The sequence below is a fragment of the Lithobates pipiens genome, unplaced genomic scaffold, assembly GCF_037356315.1.
Source record: "Lithobates pipiens isolate NorthernLeopardFrog02 unplaced genomic scaffold, aLitPip1_a1.2 Scaffold_13, whole genome shotgun sequence".
NCBI classification, from domain to species: domain Eukaryota; kingdom Metazoa; phylum Chordata; class Amphibia; order Anura; family Ranidae; genus Lithobates; species Lithobates pipiens.
In genome coordinates this window covers 130,540,061-130,562,665 of record NW_027507718.1, presented here as the reverse complement: position 1 = coordinate 130,562,665, position 22,605 = coordinate 130,540,061, and the positions used below count along the sequence as shown (strand labels likewise).

Here is a 22,605-nt window from a genome sequence, read left to right as displayed (position 1 = left end):
CACCAGGTGGATTTGCCTCTCAAACGAAGGATTGGCTGATACACTTGTGTTAATCAATTCAGCAGCTCCCCAGTGGTCACGCTTACCTCACTTCCACCTTTCCCTTAGTTAACTCAGGTTGACCATAAAAAGAAAAATGCTCCACAGTCTAATCCCATTCAGTAAAAGACATGTATTCCAACCAGTTAACAACTACTCACATGCAAAAATAGATGGTACACATAAATAACAATTGACTCCTACTTCTGCTGTGTCACTTCCAGTGGGGGCCTTATGTCACTTCTGGTTGCTGTGTGGTCCATGCTAACGCATTTCGTCTGTAGACTTCATCAAAGGGTACCATCTATTTTTACATGATCCTTATGACATTGCATCTGAATGACAAAACGCATTGGGCTGGACTTAAATGCACGTCACTTCTGGTCTGGTGGAATGCACGCTGGAATGCCAGCAGCGCTTTCTCAGTTCTCAGCTTCTATACTTGTAGAAATGGGCTCCTTATCCAGAGGAGTTTCAGTCATTTTGCCACACATGGTGGACACCAGATGAGGATCTTCTGGCGTCCGTATTTAACAAACTGGACAGGTTTGTAGCCAGGTCCAGGGACCCTTCACAGTGGACACTTTGATGATGCAGTGGTATCAGTTTATCCTGATCTATGCCTTTCTGCCTCTTCAGATTATTCCTCATCTACTTTGCAGGATTGAGGTGGCGTGCATTCTATTGATTCTCATTATACTGTATCAGCCCTGGAGGACATGGTACTCAGACATACTACTAACAGACCCTCCATGGGCCCTTTCAGTCCCAAGTGCTAGTGTCCCACCCTGCTGCTTGGTTGATGGCTTTAGTATCATGCCATCGTCCTATGGGACAGGGACCTCTCGGATTCTGTTATCCCTACTATCTTATTGGCTAGGAAGCTGACTTCTCTCAAAGTCCACCATTGCAACTTGAAGACATATGTTGCTTGGTGGGAGGCAAGGAACTTCATCCTGGAAAGTATTTCACAGGACATATTTTGTTTTACATCCAGTCCAGTCTGGGCCAACATCTGGCCTTGAGTACCATCAAGGGATAGATCTTGGCCTTGGTCGTTTTTTGATTCAAAGACCTCTGGCCTCTCACTCACTATTTAAAGGTTTAGATCACCTTTACCGACTTTTCATACAAACCTCCCTATGCATTACAGCGTGTTCAGTGCATTAACAAACAGGTGCTCCTTTTTTTTAAAAAAAAGCTCACCTTTTCAGCTGATTATTTCATTGCTGTCCGATTTCTGTCCTGCATATGCAGGTAACAACAATTCTAGCCTCAGCAAAACTCCACATGCACTTCACTTCCTTGTCCACTGTTCACATTCTTCACATTTTCAGACAGACTACCTCAGCTGGCAGAGCCTGGACTTAGGGGGGCAGTGTCGCTGCTTGGGTGTGCTCGACTTTCTGTCCTCCAGGTTTCAACACCAAACTTAGCGGTTTTTTCACCAGATACAAAGATCCTTTGGCAGGAACAATGGATGCTCTCATGGCTCAGTGGGCTCAGTACAGCCCGATCTATGCTATGCCTTTCCTCCTCTAAAGCTCCCTCCTTTTCTACTTCAAAGGATCAAAATGGAGGGCATTCTAATGATTCTCATAGCACTCAATTGGCCAAGGTAAGATTTGTACTCTAGCCTGGTCAAACTTTTGGAAAACTATCTGTGATCTCTTCCAGACTGACTATATCACCTACCTTAAGGTTCTGCCTACCAGCCTGCTTTACAGTCACTGGCTAATGAAGCCCTGGTCTTGAGAGACAGGGGTCTTTCTGAGTTAGTAATTTCCATGCTTTTAAAAGCTAGGAAACTTCCCTCTTGTAAGGTTTACCATCACACATGTAAGGTTTACTTCATTGGATGCGAAGAAAAAGAAAACCTCACCACTCAGTGGGCTGAAACCTGACCTTTTCTAAGCAAGTCTGGATCAACATTTTATCCTGATTATCATTAAGAGGCAAATCTTGGCTTTTGCAGTCTTATTCTACAGAGTGCTAGCCTCCCATCCCTTGGTCAGTACCTTTGTACAGGGAGTCTCCCATGTTGCTCCAATTTTACAACATTCTGTGACACCTTTAAATCTAAGTTTGGTTCTGTTGACTCTTCAGAAACCACCTTTTGAACCTATTAGGAATATTTCTCTTTCCATTCTCATTCACAAGGTTGTTTTACATGTTGACATAGTTCTCCCATCTTTATGTCTGAGTTTAGTTTATCAGAAGGAAATTTCCTTTCGCTGCCTGGGTGTGGTACATGTAACTTTTTTACCTGTTGATCCTGGTGATATTTTTTTTAACATTCCTTAACAGACCAGGTTGTGCAGCAAAAATTGAAGTTCGAGGGTTTAGACAAACCATTTAACTCTGACAGGGGTGCTTACAATGGTCAGCTTTTGTTAATATATCTATTAAATTCAGTGTTTATTAAGACCTGGTTCACACCTATGCATTTTTTAGCGTTTTCAGTTTTACAGAAACACACTACAGTCCATTTAACATGGTTTCCTATGGATGTAGTTCACATCCGTGCCTTTTTTGAAAAGGACCAGGGACTTTTTTCTGGTTTTTGGTTCCATAGACTTCAGTGGATGAAAAGCATGTATTGAAAAACACAGAATGCACCTGCAATGTGCAAACTGCAACCTGCTTAAGTGTGAATCAGGCCTAAACCCATGCAGTTTTAGTGCTTTTTGCATTTTGCAGATTTGCACTACAGAATGTGTTCCATAGGAAACCATGTTATATGGGCTGTAGTGGAAATCTAAAAAATGCAAAAAGCTCTAAAAATGCATAGGTGTGAATCCAGCCTTAAAGAGGCAAAGCATAAAGCCAAATTCAGATCACAGTTTTTGGCATCTGTAAATACAGAACAATAGGAAATAGACCCAAAAGGTTGACAAAACCATCAGCGAAAGTGAAATAAAAGAATAATAGTGTAGTTAATATATTTTAAACCTTTATCCCAAAAGGAAAAAACTGTTCTGTAACTGCTAAAGTGTTAGCTGGAGTTAAATTTGAGCTAACATATATCTGCAGTGTTTTGTTATCTCTATTCAAAGCCCTATGTCCCATAGCTGTCTCCTGCCCCGTTCTTCATATCAGCCTGATAACTCCTGACAAGTTCTCCATCACATATGATAAAAGCAGCCTGAGTTTTGTGTTGGAGAAGATGCTATAAATAGATTAGTAGAGCCCTGAACTATTCAAGGGATGGAGCTGAAAGTCTCTACCTATGAGAATAGGGGGTGTGTGCCTTTCTTCCAATCAGTTGTCTTGGCTGTATGCCCAGACTTCACTGCAGGGTTGACCAAGAAGAGACAATCTCATAACACAGATGTACACTTTCTAAACAGTATATAAAGATGAAGACAGCAGATATACATGTAAAACGTATATAGGGAGATTTGTTTCATCCCTGTGTATCATCTGAGGCTGGTCACTTCACTGGGTATATGTGAGTGTTTACATCCACTTTAAGCTTTTTTTAATCACTTTCTCTAGACAGTGCTACTCCCCAAGGGTGTCTCTGTCTTGTGGTGGCTCCTCTATCTATGGAGGAGCAATAGAAAGTGTGTTACTAGCCAGATCAACAGGTAGAAAAAATAATAAATTTGCTAACAAAAAACTAACGCAGCAATGACATCTAATTGGTAAGCTGCAATATAAAAAAAAATTATTTTTGTGTTTAGATACACTTTTCTTTTAATTCTACCTCTTCCTGTATAAGCTGTAATATAGGTGAGTGCCTTTTGGGCTTTTAGGCATCAGGCAAAGGTTGCCACCTTGTGTCCTTTATTATGTTTTCTAAGTTTGAGTGTTAGGCCGCGTACACACGCGGGGACTGTTCGCCCAACTTTGTCCGCTGAACAGTGTTTCGGCGGACAGTCCGCTCGTGTGTGGGCTTTCAGCGGACAGTTTCAGCGAACAGTCCGCTGAACAAGGTTTTTTGGAAATTCCGAAAAACTGTCCGCTGAAACTTTGTTTCAGCGAACAGTCCCCTCGTGTGTAGGCTTGTTCGTCAAACTAAGTTCCGCGCATGCTCAGAAAGGATTTACACGCCGAAAGTTATAATGCAGTGTATAGGACGTCGTATTTTTCGTCCCGTCGTACGTGCCGTTCACGTCATCGCGCACGGTTTCAGCAAACTGTTCGTTCGTCGTGTGTGGCCATGTCCGTCCATGCTAATTTTGAGCGGACTGTTTGCTGAAACTGTTTGACGGACAAAGTTGGGCGAACAGTCCCCGCGTGTGTACGCGGCCTTAGTGGATGTTCAGGCCTAATCTGATCTGTTTGAAATGCAGGCTACCCCCCATTTTTCTTAGAATTTTGTTTGTTATGTCGTCCACCCCTCAGTCGAAATTCTTTTTGGACATCCCATTTGTCTTAGATTAACTGAAAACTATGTCCCATTAGGAAAAGTAAAGAGAAAATGATTTTTGTATCGTAAAATCCATTTCATTACCTTTTGCTGCTGATGATTAATGACATATGTTGGCAGTAGCAGGTAGTTTTTCACACACTTCAGGCTGCTACACCAGCCTTGAATGTGTGTAAATCTTATAAGCCTCCTGTTGGCTTTTAGACGAACAGCTGATCTGTTCAACATAACAACCAGTACATTTGGTTTGGTCTGTGGGACCCTGTGACAGACCCTGTACTCAAGAGGAGTATGTCCGCCGTATAAGCTTCCCTTGCCCGGTACCAGCACAATCCAAGATCCACCCAGTCACTTGTCGAGACATCATTGTAAGGTGGTAAGAAACATAAGACTGTTTAGTCAAACACAGACACAAAGAGATATACACGCTGGGGACAATCCTCCATTCTTTGCATAATGTCTCAGGGTGGGGTGAACTACATTCAGTAACATGACACACGGGTATTCAGACTTTTCATCAGTAGACAGTCTTGTCAGCAGGAAGGGCTGTCAGAGAAATCCCCCCTCCCCTCTAGCAACTAATAGCTGACATTCATTTCATTAACCCTTAAGCTAGTCACATAAGCATATACATCCCATAATTGTTTGCTCCCAAGGCAGACAGAAACAATAGAAGAATGGGATACAGCCACTTAACAATAAACACATAACAACCCCCACCCCACCTCAAACTATCTATCAATGGTCTATGAGACACCCCTACAATATTCTAGCAGTCTGGAAGTTGCAATTATTTATCTTCATTTTCTGGAGAGAGATTGTTCATAAATATTACTGTCCCAAGTAAAAGAGCCTCTTCAACTTTCAACACAAACCACACATATAGAAACCTGGATAACAGAGGTAAAACAAAATGCTGAGTCCAGTGTAGTTGTACTGGGAGTCTGGTTAGGACAGACCCAACTGGGGTTCTCGGTCACCCTGTGCCCCTAATAGACACGGGTGATTTACACATAAAAGAGCTCAGGGGAGCTGGAAAATGGGTTTCCAGAGCTCTCTGAGGTAAGCTGGGCTCCACGAGCCCCCTGCCCAAAGTGGTAAAAAATTATGTTTAGTGAAAACAGAAAAGAGTAAAAAAACAAAGTTACACCTAAGAACTTAAAACTTCCCCCCACATGTTAAGCCCACCCCCACATGCAGGCACATAGTTACATAGTTACATAGTTACATAGTTAGTAAGGTTGAATAAAGACACAAGTCCATCCAGTTCAACCAGAGTGAGTGTCTACAATTATCCCTATCCCTGTACATTGCCCACTCACATCAGTCCCTACCCTCAAGGAGCCCACAATCCAAGGTCCCCATTCATATACTAGGGACAATTTTGGACAGAAGCCAATTAACCTACCTGCATGTCTTTGGAGTGTGGGAGGAAACCAGAGTACCTGGAGGAAACCCACGCAAGCACAGGGAGATCATGCAAACTCCAGGCAGGTAGTGTCGTGGTTGGGATTTGAACCAGCAACCCTTCTTACTGCTAGGTGAGAGTGCTAACCACTACACCACTGTGCTGCCATATAAATGTAAACACAGGTGTTGGGGGGGGGGGGCTACACAGGAAAACATTGATTACTACATATTTTTTATATTGCTGTGCACTGGAGTGAGAGAAAACATTCTAGGCCCCTTAGTTACAGCTAACTCTAAACTAATAACCTGTAGAGACTTTTAAAACATCTCCTATTAAGGTTTTTTGTCTCGGTTCACACAGGGGGCGACACGACTTGCCACGCCGCGACCTGACAAGTCGAGTCGCTCCGACTTAGAAAAAAGGTTCCTGTACTACTTTTGGGCGACCTCGGGCGACTTGCATTGACTTCTATACAGAAGTCGTTTGCAAGTCGCCGCTGAGGTCGCGGCAGGTCGCGGCGCGGCAAGTCGTGTCGCCCCCTGTGTGAACCGAGCCTTAGGGTAAATAAAATATATAACATGTTGGGGGTGCTAACTCTAACTGAATCCTGTGTCCATTAAAGAAGAGCTCTAGTCTCCCCTCCAAAAAAATAAAAGTCAGCAGCTACAAATACTGTAGCTGCTGACTTTTAATATACTGTAAGGACACTTACCTGTCCAGGGATCCAGCGTTGTCCTCACCTGAGCACATTTGATGTGTCCCAGAAGGTTGTGGGGGAAAGAGGGGGGGGGGGGCGGCTTCTGCTTTGATCGTAACGGCGATTTGACCACAAGTGGGAGCGGGTACCTGTCAAAACAGGGTACCTGCTCCCCCACAAAAATGACAATCATTAAAGAGGAGGGGGGAGAATCCAAACAAGGGAACTTCAAGAAACAGATAGATTTTACGATAAGAACAAATATCCTGTTATTAGCTTTATTATCAATGAAGATGTCAGTATATTGCATGCAGGTACGTTGAGATTATTTCTGAATTTAATCATTTTGTATGTTCACCATTTTTTGAATTTTAGTCTATGTATGAAAATCTGGCAGTTTTTCATGAGGTGGTATGCATAGTTTCAATACTTGCAATCAGCAGGGACCTCTGATGGCCAGTACTGTGAAAAATAATTTCTGAGAAATAATACAGTTAAAATTATTGTTAATATCTACATGCCAGAATTTCAATTTTGGCATTGAAAAAGATAATGACAAATGAACAGTTGTTTTGGTATACAGATTTGGAATAAGCGTATCATAAGCTTAAATACACAAGTTTTGTTGCATAGAGAATCTTGCATTTCAAGGATCCAGATCATTGTGATTAATACATTGTGGGACTCTGCAGATTGGTCAAGTGACATCTTTTGCAAAATAAAAAAATGTGCAATTCTTAAGTTCTCTGATTCAACTAATTTACAAACGGGGTGACTAATATTAAAAATCTTTCTAAGAAATTTTGCAATTTTTTGAAATGCATTATAGTTAATGGGGAAGGTAAAACATTTTACCACTGGGAGTGTGTGTAAAGATATGTACAGTTTTGAGGGAAGACGGCAAAGGAACACATGAATTACACATTTAAATATATTAAACAGTTTGTGCAGGACTTTACAAAATATAGGGCAACAGTATAGTTACAATATAATTCCAGCATGTAAAAATTAATATTGATCCCACAAATGATTCCAATCCTTTTACATTTGTACAGTGCCTTGAAAAAGTATTCCTACCCGTTGAAATTTTCCACATTTTGTCATGTTACCACCAAAAACGTAAATATGTATTTTATTGGGATTTTATGTGATAGATCAACACAAAGTGGCACATAATTGTGAAGTGGAATGAAAATGATAAATGTTTTTCAATTTTTTTTTACAAATAATTATTTGAAAAGTGTGGTGTGCATTTGTATTCAGCCCCCCTGAGTCAATACTTTGTATAACCACCTTTCACTGCAATTACAGCTGCAAATCTTTCTAGGTATTTCTCTACCAGCTTTGCACATCTAGAGAGTGACATTTTTGCCCATTCTACTTTGCAAGACAGCTCAAGCTCTGTCAAATTGGATGGAGAGTGTCTGAACAGAAATTTTCAAGTCTTGCCACAGATTCTCAATTGGATTTAGGTCTGAACTTTGATTGGGTCATTCTAACACATGAATAGGCTTTGATCTAAACAATTCCATTGTAGCTCTGGCTGTATGTCTAGGGTCATTGTCCTGCTGGAAGGTGAACCTCCACCCCAGTCTCAAGTCTTTTGCAGTCTCTAACAGGTTTTCTTCTAAGATTTCCCTGTATTTGGCTCCATCCATCTTCCCATCAACTCTGACCAGCTTCATTGTCCCTGCTGAAGAAAAGCATCCCCACAACATGATGCTGCCACCACCATGTTTCACGGTGTGGATGGTATGTTCAAGATGATGTGTAGTGTTAGTTTTCTGCCATCCATAGCGTTTTTCTTTAAGGCCAAAAAGTAAAATTTTGGTCTCATCTGACCAGCGCACCTTCTTCCACACGTTTGCTGTGTCCCCCACATGGCTTCTCGCATACTGCAAACGGGACTTCTTATAGCTTTCTTTCAACAATGGCTTTCTTCTTGCCACTCTTCCATAAAGATTTGTGGAGTGCACGACTAATAGTTGTCTTGTGGACAGATTCTCCCACCTGAGCTGTGGATCTCTGCAGCTCCTCTAGAGTTACCCTTGGCCTCATCTCTGATTAATACTCTCTCTGCCCGGCCTGTCGATTTAGGTGCAAGGCCATGCCTTGGTAGGTTTGCAGTTGGTCCATACTCTTTCCATTTTCAGATGATGAATTGAACAGTGCTCCGTGAGATGTTCAAAGCTTGGGATATTTTTTATAACCTAACCCTGCTTTAAACTTCTCCACAACTTTATCCCTGACCTGTCTGGTGTGTTCCTTGGCCTTCATGATGCTGTTTGTTCACTAAGGTTCTCTAACAAACCTCTGAAGGCTTCACATAACAGCCGTATTAATACTGAGATTAAATTACACACAGGTGGACTATTTTTACTAATTAGGTGACTTCTGAAGGCAGTTGGATCCACTAGATTTTAGATCGGGGTATCAGAGTGAAGGGGGCTGAATACAAATGCACACCACACTTTTAAGATATTTATTGGTAAACAATTTAGAAAACCATTTATCATTTTCCTTCCACTTCACAATTATCACATAAAATCCCATTAAAATAAGTTTAGGATTTGGTTGTAACATGACAAAATGTGGAAAATTTCAAGGGGTGTGAATACTTTTTTTTAAACACTGTATGCCTTCCTATGAAGAATGTGCAGAACATACTTATCATTTGTATTCCAGGGCCTGAAGCAAGGACGGGCTGAAGCTTTGAGACCCAATCTTAAAAAAGGGCCCAGAAGAAAATAACATGAAAAGGTAAGCCATCACACTGATAGAAGAGTAAATTATCATTATCTACAGTAAAATTGTATTAACACATGCAGTAGAAATGTATTAATAATCTTGATGCAATGTAAACCAATTTTAGACTGAATGTCTCCATGTTATCTACAGCAACATACTGTTAAACATAGACAATTATTTTTTGCCGGAAACAAAAATGTTACATTTCATATTGTCATCCAAGTTCAGTACTTTACAAAAGATATTGTCTTTATATACAATATAAGCTAATACCCCTAAGTCCTTGTACACACGGTCAGACATTCCGACAACCAAATCCCTCGGATTTTGTCAGACGGATTTTGTCCGAAACTTGTGTTGCATACACATGGTCGGACAAAGTTGTCGGAAAATACGATCGTACGTAACGTGATGACGTTATTTCGTTACGACGGGACTATGTTCAGGCTAGTAGCCAATAGCTTTGGTCTAGGAATTTGATCTGAGCATGCGTGGCACTTTGTCCGATCGGAATTCTTTACAAACGATCGGACAAAGTCCGATCGGATCATGTTGTGGGAAAATTTTATAGCCCAGCTCTAAAACTTTGTCGGTCGGATATTCCGACGGAAACAGTCCGATGGAGCCCACACACGGTCGGATTATCCGACAACATGGTCCGATCTGACATTTTCCGTCAGAATGTCCGACCGTGTGTACAAGGGCTAAGAGTAAACAGATCATTCAAATCTTTCCCAAAACATCTCCCTTTTTCTACCCCATTGATTAGTTAAGGACATCCATATCCATGACTCTAATTTCTGCAGTATTAGGTTAGCCATACGTGCTTAAGTTTCTTTTGTTCAGCCCCTTGGGTTGTGACAGGTTCTCTTCAAAGAGGTGTCAGGGGTATTTTTGACCCCTGATATCTCACCTGCCCTCCAGTGCAACTAATGGATTGCAGATTGTACCCCATTAGCTTCTTCCCCCACCACTGTGGCAAGTAACAGCTGATCTTACTAGGTAGAGTAGCTATTATTATACATGATTTATATAGCGCCAACAGTTTGTTCAGCGCTTTACAACGTTAGGGCAGGCAGTACAGTTATATTGCAATTCAATACAGGAGGAATCAAAGGGCTCTGGTAATTAGAGCTTACAATCTAAGAGGGAGGGTCAAGTGATACAAAAGGTAATAGCTATGGGGGATGAGCTGATGAAGAGGCAGGATAGGCTTCTTTGAAGAGAAAAGTTTTCAGGTGTCGCCTAAAAGTGGATAGAGTTGGAGATAGTCTGACAGATTGGGGTAGGGAATTTCAGAGGATGGGAGAGACTCAGAAGTCCTAGAAGTAAGTATGGGAGGAGGTGACAATGTTGCTTGAGAGCAGAAGGTCTTGGAAGGAACGAAGAGGACGATTTGGTTGGTTTTTAGAGACAAAGTTAGTGATGTAGCTGGGGGCAGAGTTGTGGATGGCTTTGTAAGTTATTGTTAGTATTTTGCATTGAATTCGTTGGGAGAGTTGCAGCCAATGGAGGGATTGGCAGAGAGGGATGGCAGACACTGAGCGGTTTGTAAGGTAGATGAGTATGGCAGCAGCATTTCTGATGGGCTGAAAGATAAACTATTTAAAGATAATCCAATGAGGTGGGAGTTGCAATAGTAGAGGCGAGAGAATCAGGAGCTTTGTGGTTTACTTGGTTAGGAAGGGACATATTTTGGAGATGTTGCGGAGGTTAAGGCAGCAAGCTTTGGAAAGTGATTGGATGTGGATCCAAAGGGAGAGATCAGAGTTCAGGATAACACCTAGCACCCTGGCATGTGGGGATGCGTGGATGATTGTGTCATTGCTCTTTAACGAGAAGTTAGGGAGGCACATGGGGGAAGAAATATGAGCTCAGTTATGGACAAGTTACCTTTGAGGAAGTGGTGTGACATCCAGACAGATGTGTCTGTTAGTAATGTAGTGATGTGTGAGGAGACTGGTGGAGTGAGCTAAGGGGTGAAGAGATAGATTTGGGTGTCGTCAACGTAGAAATTATATTGAGCTGACCCAAGGAGGAGGTGTAAATTGAAAATAGGAGAGGTCCATAAGCAGAACCTCAGGGGACCCCAATGGAGAAAGGAAGTGGAGCGGAGGAAGTTGAATTGCAAGTGACACTGAAGGTGCAGTGGGATAGGTAGGATGAGAGCCAGCGAAGAGCACAGTCTCTGGGACCAAAGGAGTAACGTTATTTTGAGCAGGAGTGGGTGGTCAACCGTATCAAAGGCAGCCAAAAGGTCCACAAGTAGAAGTACAGAATAGTGTCCATTGGTTTTTGTGCAGTGTTGAAATCCAGACTGAAGGGGATCAAGAAGGTTATTCTTATTGAGGTGGCCACTCAGTTGCTTGTAGACCAGATGTGCCACGAGATAGGGCATAGATTGTTAAGATTGGTAAGGTCTAAGGATGATAAACGAAAAAAAGTCCTGCGCAAAATATGCCAAAATTGTAAAGTCCTGAAATTGCTAAGTGCAAGAAACCGTGTAAATAGGTCAATGTAAGTGTAAATAAATAGTCCATATAATCATAAACACCAACGATGAAAAATGGATGAACAGACGGTGGTAAAAAATCCCAGAAGAAAGGGCTCACAGAACTCTCACCTTAAAAAAGGGAAAACCAGGCTCATCACAAAATCAGGAGATATCCCACTTCACTCCTCATATTCAGCCACCAGAGGGATCCTTTACTGTGCCAGATAGGAGATGATTTCTATATCCGGCCACTAGAGGGCCATTAATAGCTCATGTATTATAATGATAACCCAAACGTTATAATCTGTGGTGAATGGCTCAAAAAAAGAGGGGGGGGGGGAGAGAGAGAGGAGGCTCCAATGGTGTAGTATATTAACAGTAAAATAGTCAATTTATTAATAGAAAAGCATAATCGGACTCTCACCTTTTACAAGAAAACACACAACAAGAAAAGATAAAATGGTGGCGTGGCATCTTCCGCCAGTCCTACTGTACTTCCGGTACGTCCTACAGCCACACCCTACGCGTTACGTCAGACCACGTGACTTCTTCATGGGGATAATGATTGGTCGCTGAATAATTAAATAAATAAACGTGGTCTGACGTAACGCGTAGGGAGTGGCCGTAGGACGTACCGGAAGTACAGTAGGACTGGCGGAAGATGCCACGCCACCATTTTATCTTTTCTTGCTGTGTGTTTTTCTTGTAAAATGTAAGAGTCCGATTATGCTTTTCTATTAATAAATTGACTATTTTATTCTTAATATACTACACCATTGGAGCCTCCTCTCTCTCTCTCTCTCTTCCCCCCCCCCCTCTTTTTTTGAGCCATTCACCACGGATTATAAAGTTTGGGTTATCATTATAATACATGAGCTATTAATGGCCCTCTAGTGGCCGGATATAGAAATCATCTCCTATCTGGCACAGTAAAGGATCCCTCTGGTGGCTGAATATGAGGAGTGAAGTGGGATATCTCCTGATTTTGTGATGAGCCTGGTTTTCCCTTTTTTAAGGTGAGAGTTCTGTGAGCCCTTTCTTCTGGGATTTTTTACCACCGTCTGTTCATCCATTTTTCATCGTTGGTGTTTATGATTATATGGACTATTTATTTACACTTACATTGACCTATTTACACGGTTTCTTGCACTTAGCAATTTCAGGACTTTACAATTTTGGCATATTTTGCGCAGGACTTTTTTTCGTTTATCACTTTATTTGGTAGTTTGTGTTCACTATCTTGTCTTGCTGCATTTTTTGCACTTTTTGCACGTGCACTTTGTGATTATTTATTACTTTTTATATTCATTTATATTGATTAATTGAAGAGGTATTTATATACCATATTTATATTTTCCACGTAGTAGCGTGAAGGCCCCTTTTTTGTAAGGTCTAAGGATGGCTTTTTAAGTATGGGGGTGGCTAGTGCATGTTTTAGAAAATTTGGGAAGATGCCAAAAGAAATAGAGATTAAAGATGTGGGTTAGGGAGTGTAGGATAGAGTCATAGGCTGACTGTAGCATTAGAGAGGGAACAGGGTCCAGGGGACAGGTAGTTCACTGGTTTACTTCCCCATTACCTGATGGCACCTGTTATGGGGTTCCCGGGCCCTCAGTTAGGGGAGTGAAGCCCAGAAAACATGGCTGGGGTATGCCTTGTGAAAGTAATGTGAAAATGTGAATACTGGGGGTGTACAGTCGGCTTTTCAGATTTACATACTTTATTTACATACATACATATTTTATTTATCTACAGTAGCTGGGAATGTTTATAACCTCCACACCCTTCCCAGTGCTTTAGACATATGCCATATGACGGTGGCAGCGAAAGGCTTATTTTTTGTGTTTAGATACAGTGTAAATGTAAAAACCTGTATAGAATTTGCCTAGTTTGGACAGATTTTATGGGAATAAAAAGATGACTTAACCAAGCTTTTATAGAGAAAATTAACTGTTTCTGAGATGATAATCTTACATTATGATTATTTCTGTTTTGCTCCAGAATGAAAGGATTATCTCTCCCATGGAGAAGGCAGGACACTTCGCTACGTTCCTCTTTTTCCCCTTGGACAGCCTCCTCCACTGCCCTCGCCCTATTTCATGACAACTGCTCACACATGTTGAGAGACCTACATACAGAGATATTAAATAATATAATAATGAAATGTTTCCAGTTTATTGCCATATTCTATTTATCATGTACACAGCTATTATATTTTTCCTTTCTCTTTTACTGACAAAAATTATAAATTTATCTGAGTATTAAAACAACTTTGCAACAAAATTTTAAAAAAAAGATTAACAGGGTAAAAATAAAATCAATGGTAAAAATGTTTTGTAAGGCTTCTTAATGTAATGTTAAAAGATGATGTGATTGATATAGGTCAGTATTAGGTCACATTAAAATGTAGATCAGAAACCATATACAATCTCACAGTCTACCCCATCCAAACACTCACTAAATAGTCTTTAAAATAGTTAACGCTAAGGCTGATTTTGCTAGGCATATATAGAATGAACTAATAAGAATCTTAACACTAGTTTATTTTGGTACAGCGATTTGGTTTTTGGAGCGTTATTTGTTAAATTAACATTAACTGGTAGAGATCCTATGTGGCCTAATATTTACATTGTGTTAACCAGCCCATATATATTACCTTACAATTTTTTACCAAAATTGAAATTGGGGTCTTTTTTTTTTAAAAGGTTAGCACGTGTGCAACACTATAAAGTACTTACAAAAATAAATATTATTTATACAAAATTCTATATAGATAAAATGAGATAAAAATATAGGGGCCTCTAATACTTTGTTTTCATAAAATAGTCCCAAAATGCTTAGTAGTTAACCTATGTGGACACATGTTATTGTTTTTTTGTAGGTACCTCCAGAGTCTATGTGTTTCACAGATTTGGTATGTGCGTCTTCGGTCCAGTATTTTTCAAATATACTTCACTTTCTTAAAATCTGGGCACGGGTTTGTAGACAGAGTAAGGTTTGCATGTGTGTGTGTGCCCCCCACCACCACGCACAATTCCACAATCTCCAGCCCAGATTGTCATTTAGCAGGAAGCCTGTGATTGACTTTCTTCTTGAGTTCTCCACTGTGTGGTGAGGTGTTAGGGGATTGGCATACCCACGACAGGCGATTTTATGTCATCGAAGCTTGAAAACTTTGTATTTCCTGAGAAGGCAGAGTTTTCCTTTTTGACATACCCCTTTACATAGAGCATAGAAAAGTGACTGCCCTTTTTCTTTTTATTTATACACGATCTTGTATTTTTTTTGTTAACTTTTTTGTTTGAGTATAGATCTACAGTGCCTTGCGAAAGTATTCGGCCCCCTTGAACTTTTCAAACTTTTGCCACATTTCAGGCTTCAAACATAAAGATATAAAAATTTTATTTTTTGTGAAGAATCACCAACAAGTGGGACACAATTGTGAAGTGGAACGAAATCTATTGGATAATTTAAACTTTTTTAGCAAATAAAAAACTGAAAAGTGATGCGTGCAAAATTATTCGGCCCCTTTACTTTCAGTGCAGCAAACTCACTCCAGAAGTTCAGCGCGGATCTCTGAATGATCCAATGTTGTCCTAAATGACTGATGGTGATAAATAGAATCCACCTGTGTGTAATCAAGTCTCTGTATAAATGCACCTGCTCTGTGATAGTCTCAGGGTTCTGTTGAAAGCGCAGAGAGCATCATGAAGACCAAGGAACACACCAGGCAGGTCCGTAATACTGTTGTGGAGAAGTTTAAAGCCGGATTTGGATACAAAAAGATTTCCCAAGCTTTAAACATCCCAATGAGCACTGTGCAAGCGATCATTTTGAAATGGAAGGAGTATCAGACCACTGCAAATCTACCAAGACCTGGCCGTCCCTCTAAACTTTCAGCTCAGACAAGGAGAAGACAGATCAGAGATGCAGCCAAGAGGCCCATGATCACTCTGGATGAACTGCAGAGAACTACAGCTGAGGTGGGAGAGTCTGTCCATAGGACAACAATCAGTCGTACACTGCACAAATCTGGCCTTTATGGAAGAGTGGCAAGAAGAAAGCCATTTCTCAAAGATATCCATAAAAAGTCTTGTCTAAAGTTTGCCACAAGCCACCTGGGAGACACACCAAACATGTGGAAGAAGGTGCTCTGGTCAGATGAAACCAAAATCGAACTTTTTGCCTACAATGCAAAACGATATGTTTGGCGTAAAAGCAACACAGCTCATCACCCTCAACACACCATCCCCACTGTCAAACGTGGCGGTGGCAGCATCATGGTTTGGGCCTGCTTTTCTTCAGCAGGGACAGGGAAGATGGTTAAAATTGAGGGGAAGAGGGATGCAGCCAAATACAGGACCATTCTGGATGAAAACCTGTTGGAGTCTGCAAAAGACCTGAAACTGGGACGGAGATTTATCTTCCAACAAGACAATGATCCCAAACATACAGCAAAATCTACAAAGGAATGGCTCACAAATAAACGTATCCAGGTGTTAGAATGGCCAAGTCAAAGTCCAGACCTGAATCCAATCGAGAATCTGTGGAAAGAGCTGAAAACTGCTGTTCACAAATGCTCTCCATCCAACCTCACTGAGCTCGAGCTGTTTTGCAAGGAAGAATGGGCAAGAATTTCAGTCTCTCGATGGGCAAAACTGATAGAGACATACCCCAAGCGACTTGCAGCTGTAATCGCAGCAAAAGGTGGCTCTACAAAGTATTAACGCAAGGGGGCCGAATAATTTTGCACGCCCCACTTTTCATTTTTTTATTAGTTAAAAAAGTTTAAAAAATCCAATAGATTTCGTTCCACTTCACAATTGCGTCCCACTTGTTGGTGATTCTTCACAAAAAATTAAAATGTTATATCTTTATGTTTGAAGCCTGAAATGTGGCAAAAGGTTGAAAAGTTTAAGGGGGCCGAATACTTTCGCAAGGCACTGTATGTGCTGTATATATATAACATATAATGAAAACCATACGTGAAAAAGTCCTCACAGAAATAATATGAAAAGCCAAAATGAATGACCATAAAACCAATAGTGAAAAGTTTGTGTGTTAACACACACAAACTACACCCATGCAGAATTATAAAAATGTCAAAGAGAAAATATTTTAAAATATATAAAGTCCATCCATGAGTGAAAAATCTTTAAAATGTGAGCCATGTTCAATCCACCACCAGTGTATAAAGATTTACTTCTTACCAGAAGTCTATGAAACCCCCCCCCCCCCCCCCATTACAGAGGGTCACAGAAAGCTTGCAATACCAATAAATCTCTCCTGGACCACCAGACAATGCTGCTGATCTCTTTGTGGCACAGCCTCCAAACTGTAGACAAAACACCTAGCACCCTTCCATCCACCTCTCATGAACTCAAAAACTCATCGGTGTATAACCATGACATGAAAGAAATGAAAAGCTCCAATAGTATAAAACCCATGATTTATTATGTATAAAATTAACAATTGCACTTACAACAGATAAAAAGTTCAAGAGCCTTAAGTCCGATCGGATCATGTTGTCGGAAAATTTTATAGCCCAGCTCTAAAACTTTGTCGGTCGGATATTCCAACGGAAACAGTCCGATGGAGCTCACACAAGGTCGGATTATCCGACAACACTGTCCGATCTGACATTTTCCGTCGGAATGTCCGACCCTGTGTACAAGGGCTTAGAAGGGTCCACTCAAATTCCAGACCTAAATAAAGTTGAAAATCTGTTGCAAGACTTGAAAATTGCTGTTCACAGATGCTCTCCATCCAATCTGACAGAGGTTGAGCTATTTTGTAAAGAAAAATCTGCAAAAATGTTTTTTTCTAAATGTGCAAAGCCGGTAGAGACATACCCAAAAAGACACTGCTGTAATTGCAGCGAAAGGTCGTTCTACAAAGTATTGACTCGGGGGGGGGGGGGTCGGTGCTGAATACAAATGCACGCCACACTTTTCACATATTTATGTGTAAAGAATTTTGAAAAACATTTATAATATTCTTTCCACTTCACAATTATGTGCCACTTTGTGTTGGTTTATCACATAAAATCCCAATAAAATACATTTATGTTTTTGGTTGTAACATGACAAAATGTGGAAAATTTCAAGGGGTATGAATACTTTTGCAAGCCTCACAAATAGCAAGTTCAGGGCCACATTCTACGGGTATAATGATTCTATTTTTCTGATGACTGGGTGCCATTTTCACAATTTCTAAAAGCCAGTGTGTCAAGACCAGAAATAATAGGTGGGAGGAGAATTCTAGAGCACTGACGCATCATCCGTGACCCTGTTTTATTCCTCATTGGCAAGGCCACTTTGTGCAAACATTCACCCTTTTAGCATTTAGTTTCATATATTCTTTCTAAACATGTCATTTATTAGTAAGAAATCATGCATCTCTCTTACATGAATGTCATTACACTGCAAAATTAGGTTGGCAGATGTTCTCATTATATCAGTAATAGCTCTGTGTTCAAGTGTAAACAAATGCAGATTGGTGAATTTGACAACATATCAACCAGGGGAAATAAGAACGCCAAGGCTTGAGCCAAGTCAAAGTGAAAATAGATTTTACAATTCAGATAAAAGGATAAACAGAATCCTTTGAAAAATTAAGGGTTTTTGCTACCCATAAATTTTTAAAGTTGAAAAAATATTTGCAAATAGGAATGAAATTCAGGTTTGAGTCAAGGGTCAAGGAAAACACAGCCTATTCACTATCTGTGGACCTGGCAAACAATTGCATGATTTCCCTGCCACACTAACCATTTACCAGTAATGCACTTCCTAAGAGGTATTATAAATATCTCTGTTTTTCTTATGAATTTAGGCGGATTGTATTTGTTCTCCCTTTTCCAATTTTTGTTTTGTTTGTTTTATGTTTTTGGAATTTTTGAAAAAATTAATAAACAGATATTAAGTGAAAGTAATGCACTTGAACCTTGGACAAATGGCTTAGGAGTGGCAGTAATGCCGCGTACACACGATCAAACTATCCGGTGGAAAAGTCCAGCGGACACAATCCGCCCGTGTGTGGGCTCCGGCGGACTTCTTTTACCCAAAAGACTGTCTGCAGGACTCGCAGTCCAGCGTACAATACGGCCGTGTGTGTGCTAGTCCACCATACTTTTGAAACGAATGGACACGGAGAAAAGTCCATTCATTTTGAGCGCGGCTCCAGGTAGCCGGGACTAGCGAAGGAAGTCAATGTCGGCGAGATTGACACGTCGCTGGCCCCATCACCTGGTATGGACTTAAAGGGGAAGCCCTACGCTGAAAAAACGTTGTGGGGGTCCCCCCCAGGTCCATATCAGACCCTTATCCAAGCACGCTACCCGGCCGGTCAGGAAAGGGGGTGGGGACGAGCGAGCGCCCCCCCCCCCTCCTGAGCCATACCAGGCCGCGTGCCCGCAACATGGGGCGGTGCTTTGGGGAAGGGGGACGCGCGCCCCCCACCCCAAAGCGCCTTGTCCCCATGTTGATGAAGACAAGGGTCTCTTCCCCACAACCCTGGCCGTTGGTTGTTGGGGTCTGCGGGAGGGGGGCTTATCCCAGCCCCCCACCCTATGTGAATGAGTATAGGGGAAGTTGGAAGAAGATGAAGAAGAAAGCTGGGCTCCTCCGCTAGTAAAAGAGCTAGCAAAAGAGCAGAAGATAGAGGAGGAGTCCGGCGAGAAGACCCCCCAAGACGGAAGAAGACCCCCGGACCTGTGCAATAAATTATATTTAACCCTTGTGTGTTGTGTTTTATTTACATTTTTTTCACAGGTGAATGGGTAGGGGTACATTGTACCCCATACTCATTCACATAGGGTAGGGAACCGGTACCCGGGGGCCTCCTTATTAAAGGGGGCTCACGGATTCCGATAAGCCCCCCGCCCGCAGAACCCGACAACCAACGGCCAGGGTTGTCTGGAAGAGGCTCTTGTCCTCATCAACATGGGGACAAGGTGCTTTGGGGTGGGGGGCCGTAAGGCCCCCCTTCCCCAAAGCACCCCCCCATGTTGAGGGCACGCGGCCTGGTACGGCTCAGGAGGGGGGCACTCGCTCGTCCCCACCCCTTTACTGACCGGCCGGGTTGCGTGCTCGGATATGGGTCTTATATGGACCTTGGGGGGGACCCCCACGTCGTTTTTTCGGCATAGGGCTTCCCCTCTAAGCCCATACCAGGTGACGGGGCCAGCGACGTGTCAATTTTTGCCGCCGCTAGTCCTGGCTACCTGGAGCCGCATTCAAAATGAACGGACTTTCCTCCATGTGTGGGCAAGTCCGTTCATTTCAAAAGTACGGCGGATAGTCCGGCGGACTACGTCCGCTGGACCTAGTCCACCGGAAAAAAAAAGCGTGTGGGCAGGTCCACTTGTTCGGAAATTTGGCTGACTTTCCGGCGGTTTGTTTGCCGGATAGTCTGATCGTCTGTACACGGCATTAGGGGTTATTGGCTAAGCCAGCCTCCTCACTATAAAGGTTGGACTCCCAAAAGCATTATTGACAATGTGCGTAGCTGTGTTAGGGAAAAGCATAGTGTAGGTTAGCAGACCTCCAGCTGTTGCAAAACTACAAGTCCCTTCATGCCTCTGCCCCTAGGTGTCATGTTTGTGGCTGTCAGTCTTGCTATGCTTCATGGGACTTGTAGTTCTGCAACAGCTGGAGGTCTGCTAATTGCATATCCCTGGTGTAGAGCTTGTAGGCATTGGTCATTTAAAGAAAAAGTGGGGCCAAAGCTCTACTTCTCCTGCGTGCAGTTAGTTCTGCACTCCTGTCACCCAGGTTCAGCCGACATCAGGATTTAATGTCCGGATCTACCCAGTTTTACCCAGGACCCTGAATCAGCAGCTGGCTCCACCACCATCAAGTGGACCTTTTACCTTTTATCCCTGTTTGGTCCCTCCTTGGATAAGTTCATCAAAGAGATCATATGGAGTACTCTCTTACACTGCAAGAAAATCATGTATAACTCTCCCGGTAGGTCTATTCCTGAGGTTAGAAAGGGTTATTTTTGTCCCTCTCAGTCCTCCAATGCCATTTTTAATACGGGACCCTTTTGTTTGTAAAAGACATGGTCTTTCAAGCCAGCCAAGTCTGCCGTCAAAGCCTCTTCAAAGTGATGGGAGGCCCCTACTTCTCAAAGGAGGGGAGGGGGGGCGTCTGTTGTCCTTCTAGGCTTTCTGGTCCCCACACATCTCGGGGACCAGATTGTCTTTTCCCAGGGCTACAAGTTAGAGTTTCACCCTCTGCCTCTTCCCTGTTTCATGCTCTCAGACATGCCAGACTCCCAGTCTCAACAGGTTAGTCTCATGACTGCTTTGCAGCAGCTCCTGTTCCAGGATGTCATCACCCTGGTACCAAAAGAGACATTTTTTCATGTTTTTTACTCTTTTTTTTCCCCCCCAGAGCTAAATGGAGTCCAACACATTCTGGAACTGAAGATCTTTAAATTGGTTCTGTAGCTTCAGTCAATACCTCTGGGGAATATTCTGACTTTCACAGACATCAAGGGTTGCTTATCTGCACATTCTCATTCTTCCACAAAACACCAACTCTATCTGCAGTTTGTGGTGGGCGACCACCAGTATCAGTTTTTCTCCCTTCCATTTGGTCTGCCCATTCCCCCTCAAGTTTTCATCAAGGTGCTTGTATTGGCTCTGCCCCATGCTAGCAGGTTTTTTGCTGTGGGATGATTTGCTGCTGAAGAACCAGTCTTTCCTGTCCATAAAGACGCAAATTCACTCACTCCAGATCATTGCAACTCAACAGTCTGGCAGCATGAGGCAAGCTCAGTTGTTTGAATATCTTTTGTGTTGATTTTCCTTTAGTATGGTGAATTTCCAATTTCGGAATGAAAGAAGTCCTCTCTAGTCATAGAAGGTAATCAGAACAAATTCCAGTCTGTTGAGCTATAGTCCAGTCCTTGGTGCAGAGCATGTTGGTGTCAGAGGAAGTTTGCCTTCCCATCAACATTCTGGAAGGGTGATTTAAAATACCCTTCAATGCTGTGCTCCTGTAGGATTAAACACTTTAATCAATAAAGAGGGACCATTGCTATCCGAACGCCACGCTAAAAGAAGCGGTCTTGATCCTCTCTTAAGCAGAGATTCCCATCCTGGTCCTGTCCACTGTTCACATCCCAGACATGGAAAATCAGCAGGTGAAATTTCTCAGCCATCAATGTCTATATCCTGAGGCATGGGCTATCCATCCAGAGATTTTTTTAAGTTGTTTGCCAAAACATGGGGATGCCCAATGTGGATTTCCTGGTATCTATATTTAATAACAAACTGGACAGGTTTGTCACCAAGTCCAAGAACCTTTAGGCTTTTGCAGTAACTACTCAATGGAATCAGCTCAACCTGATCTATGCTTTTCTGCCCCTCCAGGTTCTCCTTGCCTACTTGGCAGAATTGAAATAAAGCACATTCCAATGATTCTCATTGCTTTGACCTAGCCCAGGAGATCATAGCATTTAGATATACTCAGACTCCTGACAAATGCTCTGTGGGCCCTTTCAAATTGTCTAGACCTCCTGTCCCAAGGGCCAATACACAATTCTGCTTCTTGGCTGGTGGCTTTAGTGGCATAGCTGTTGAAGCCCCAGGCCAGAGGGTCAGATTCCATCATCCCTACCCTCTTAAAGGCTAGGAAACTGACATCTCATAAAGTCTACCATCACAGCTGGAAACCTACAGTATTTTGCTTGGTGCAAGGCGAGAATCCAGGAAAGTAGTTCATGGGTCTTATTCTATCATTTCTCCAGTCCAGCCTAACCACTATCTGGCTCTAAGTACCATTGAAGGACAAATCTCAGCCTTAGACATTCTTTTTTGGAGACATCCGGTCACT

General features: G+C 42.1%; 1 protein-coding gene across 2 annotated transcripts in view; it reads left to right on the top strand.

The window, feature by feature from the left end:
* The window catches only part of LOC143974325 (survival motor neuron protein 1-like), a 59,420-nt gene extending 45,492 nt beyond the window's left edge, over positions 1-13,928 (top strand). For both annotated transcript variants that reach the window (XM_077475576.1, XM_077475575.1), the window contains 2 exons: positions 9,208-9,282; positions 13,766-13,928. In XM_077475576.1, the coding sequence (XP_077331702.1) occupies positions 9,208-9,273 (66 nt within the window). In that variant the 3' untranslated portion in view covers positions 9,274-9,282; positions 13,766-13,928. The remainder of the gene's footprint in view (positions 1-9,207; positions 9,283-13,765) is intronic.
* The last annotated feature ends 8,677 nt before the right edge of the window (positions 13,929-22,605 follow it).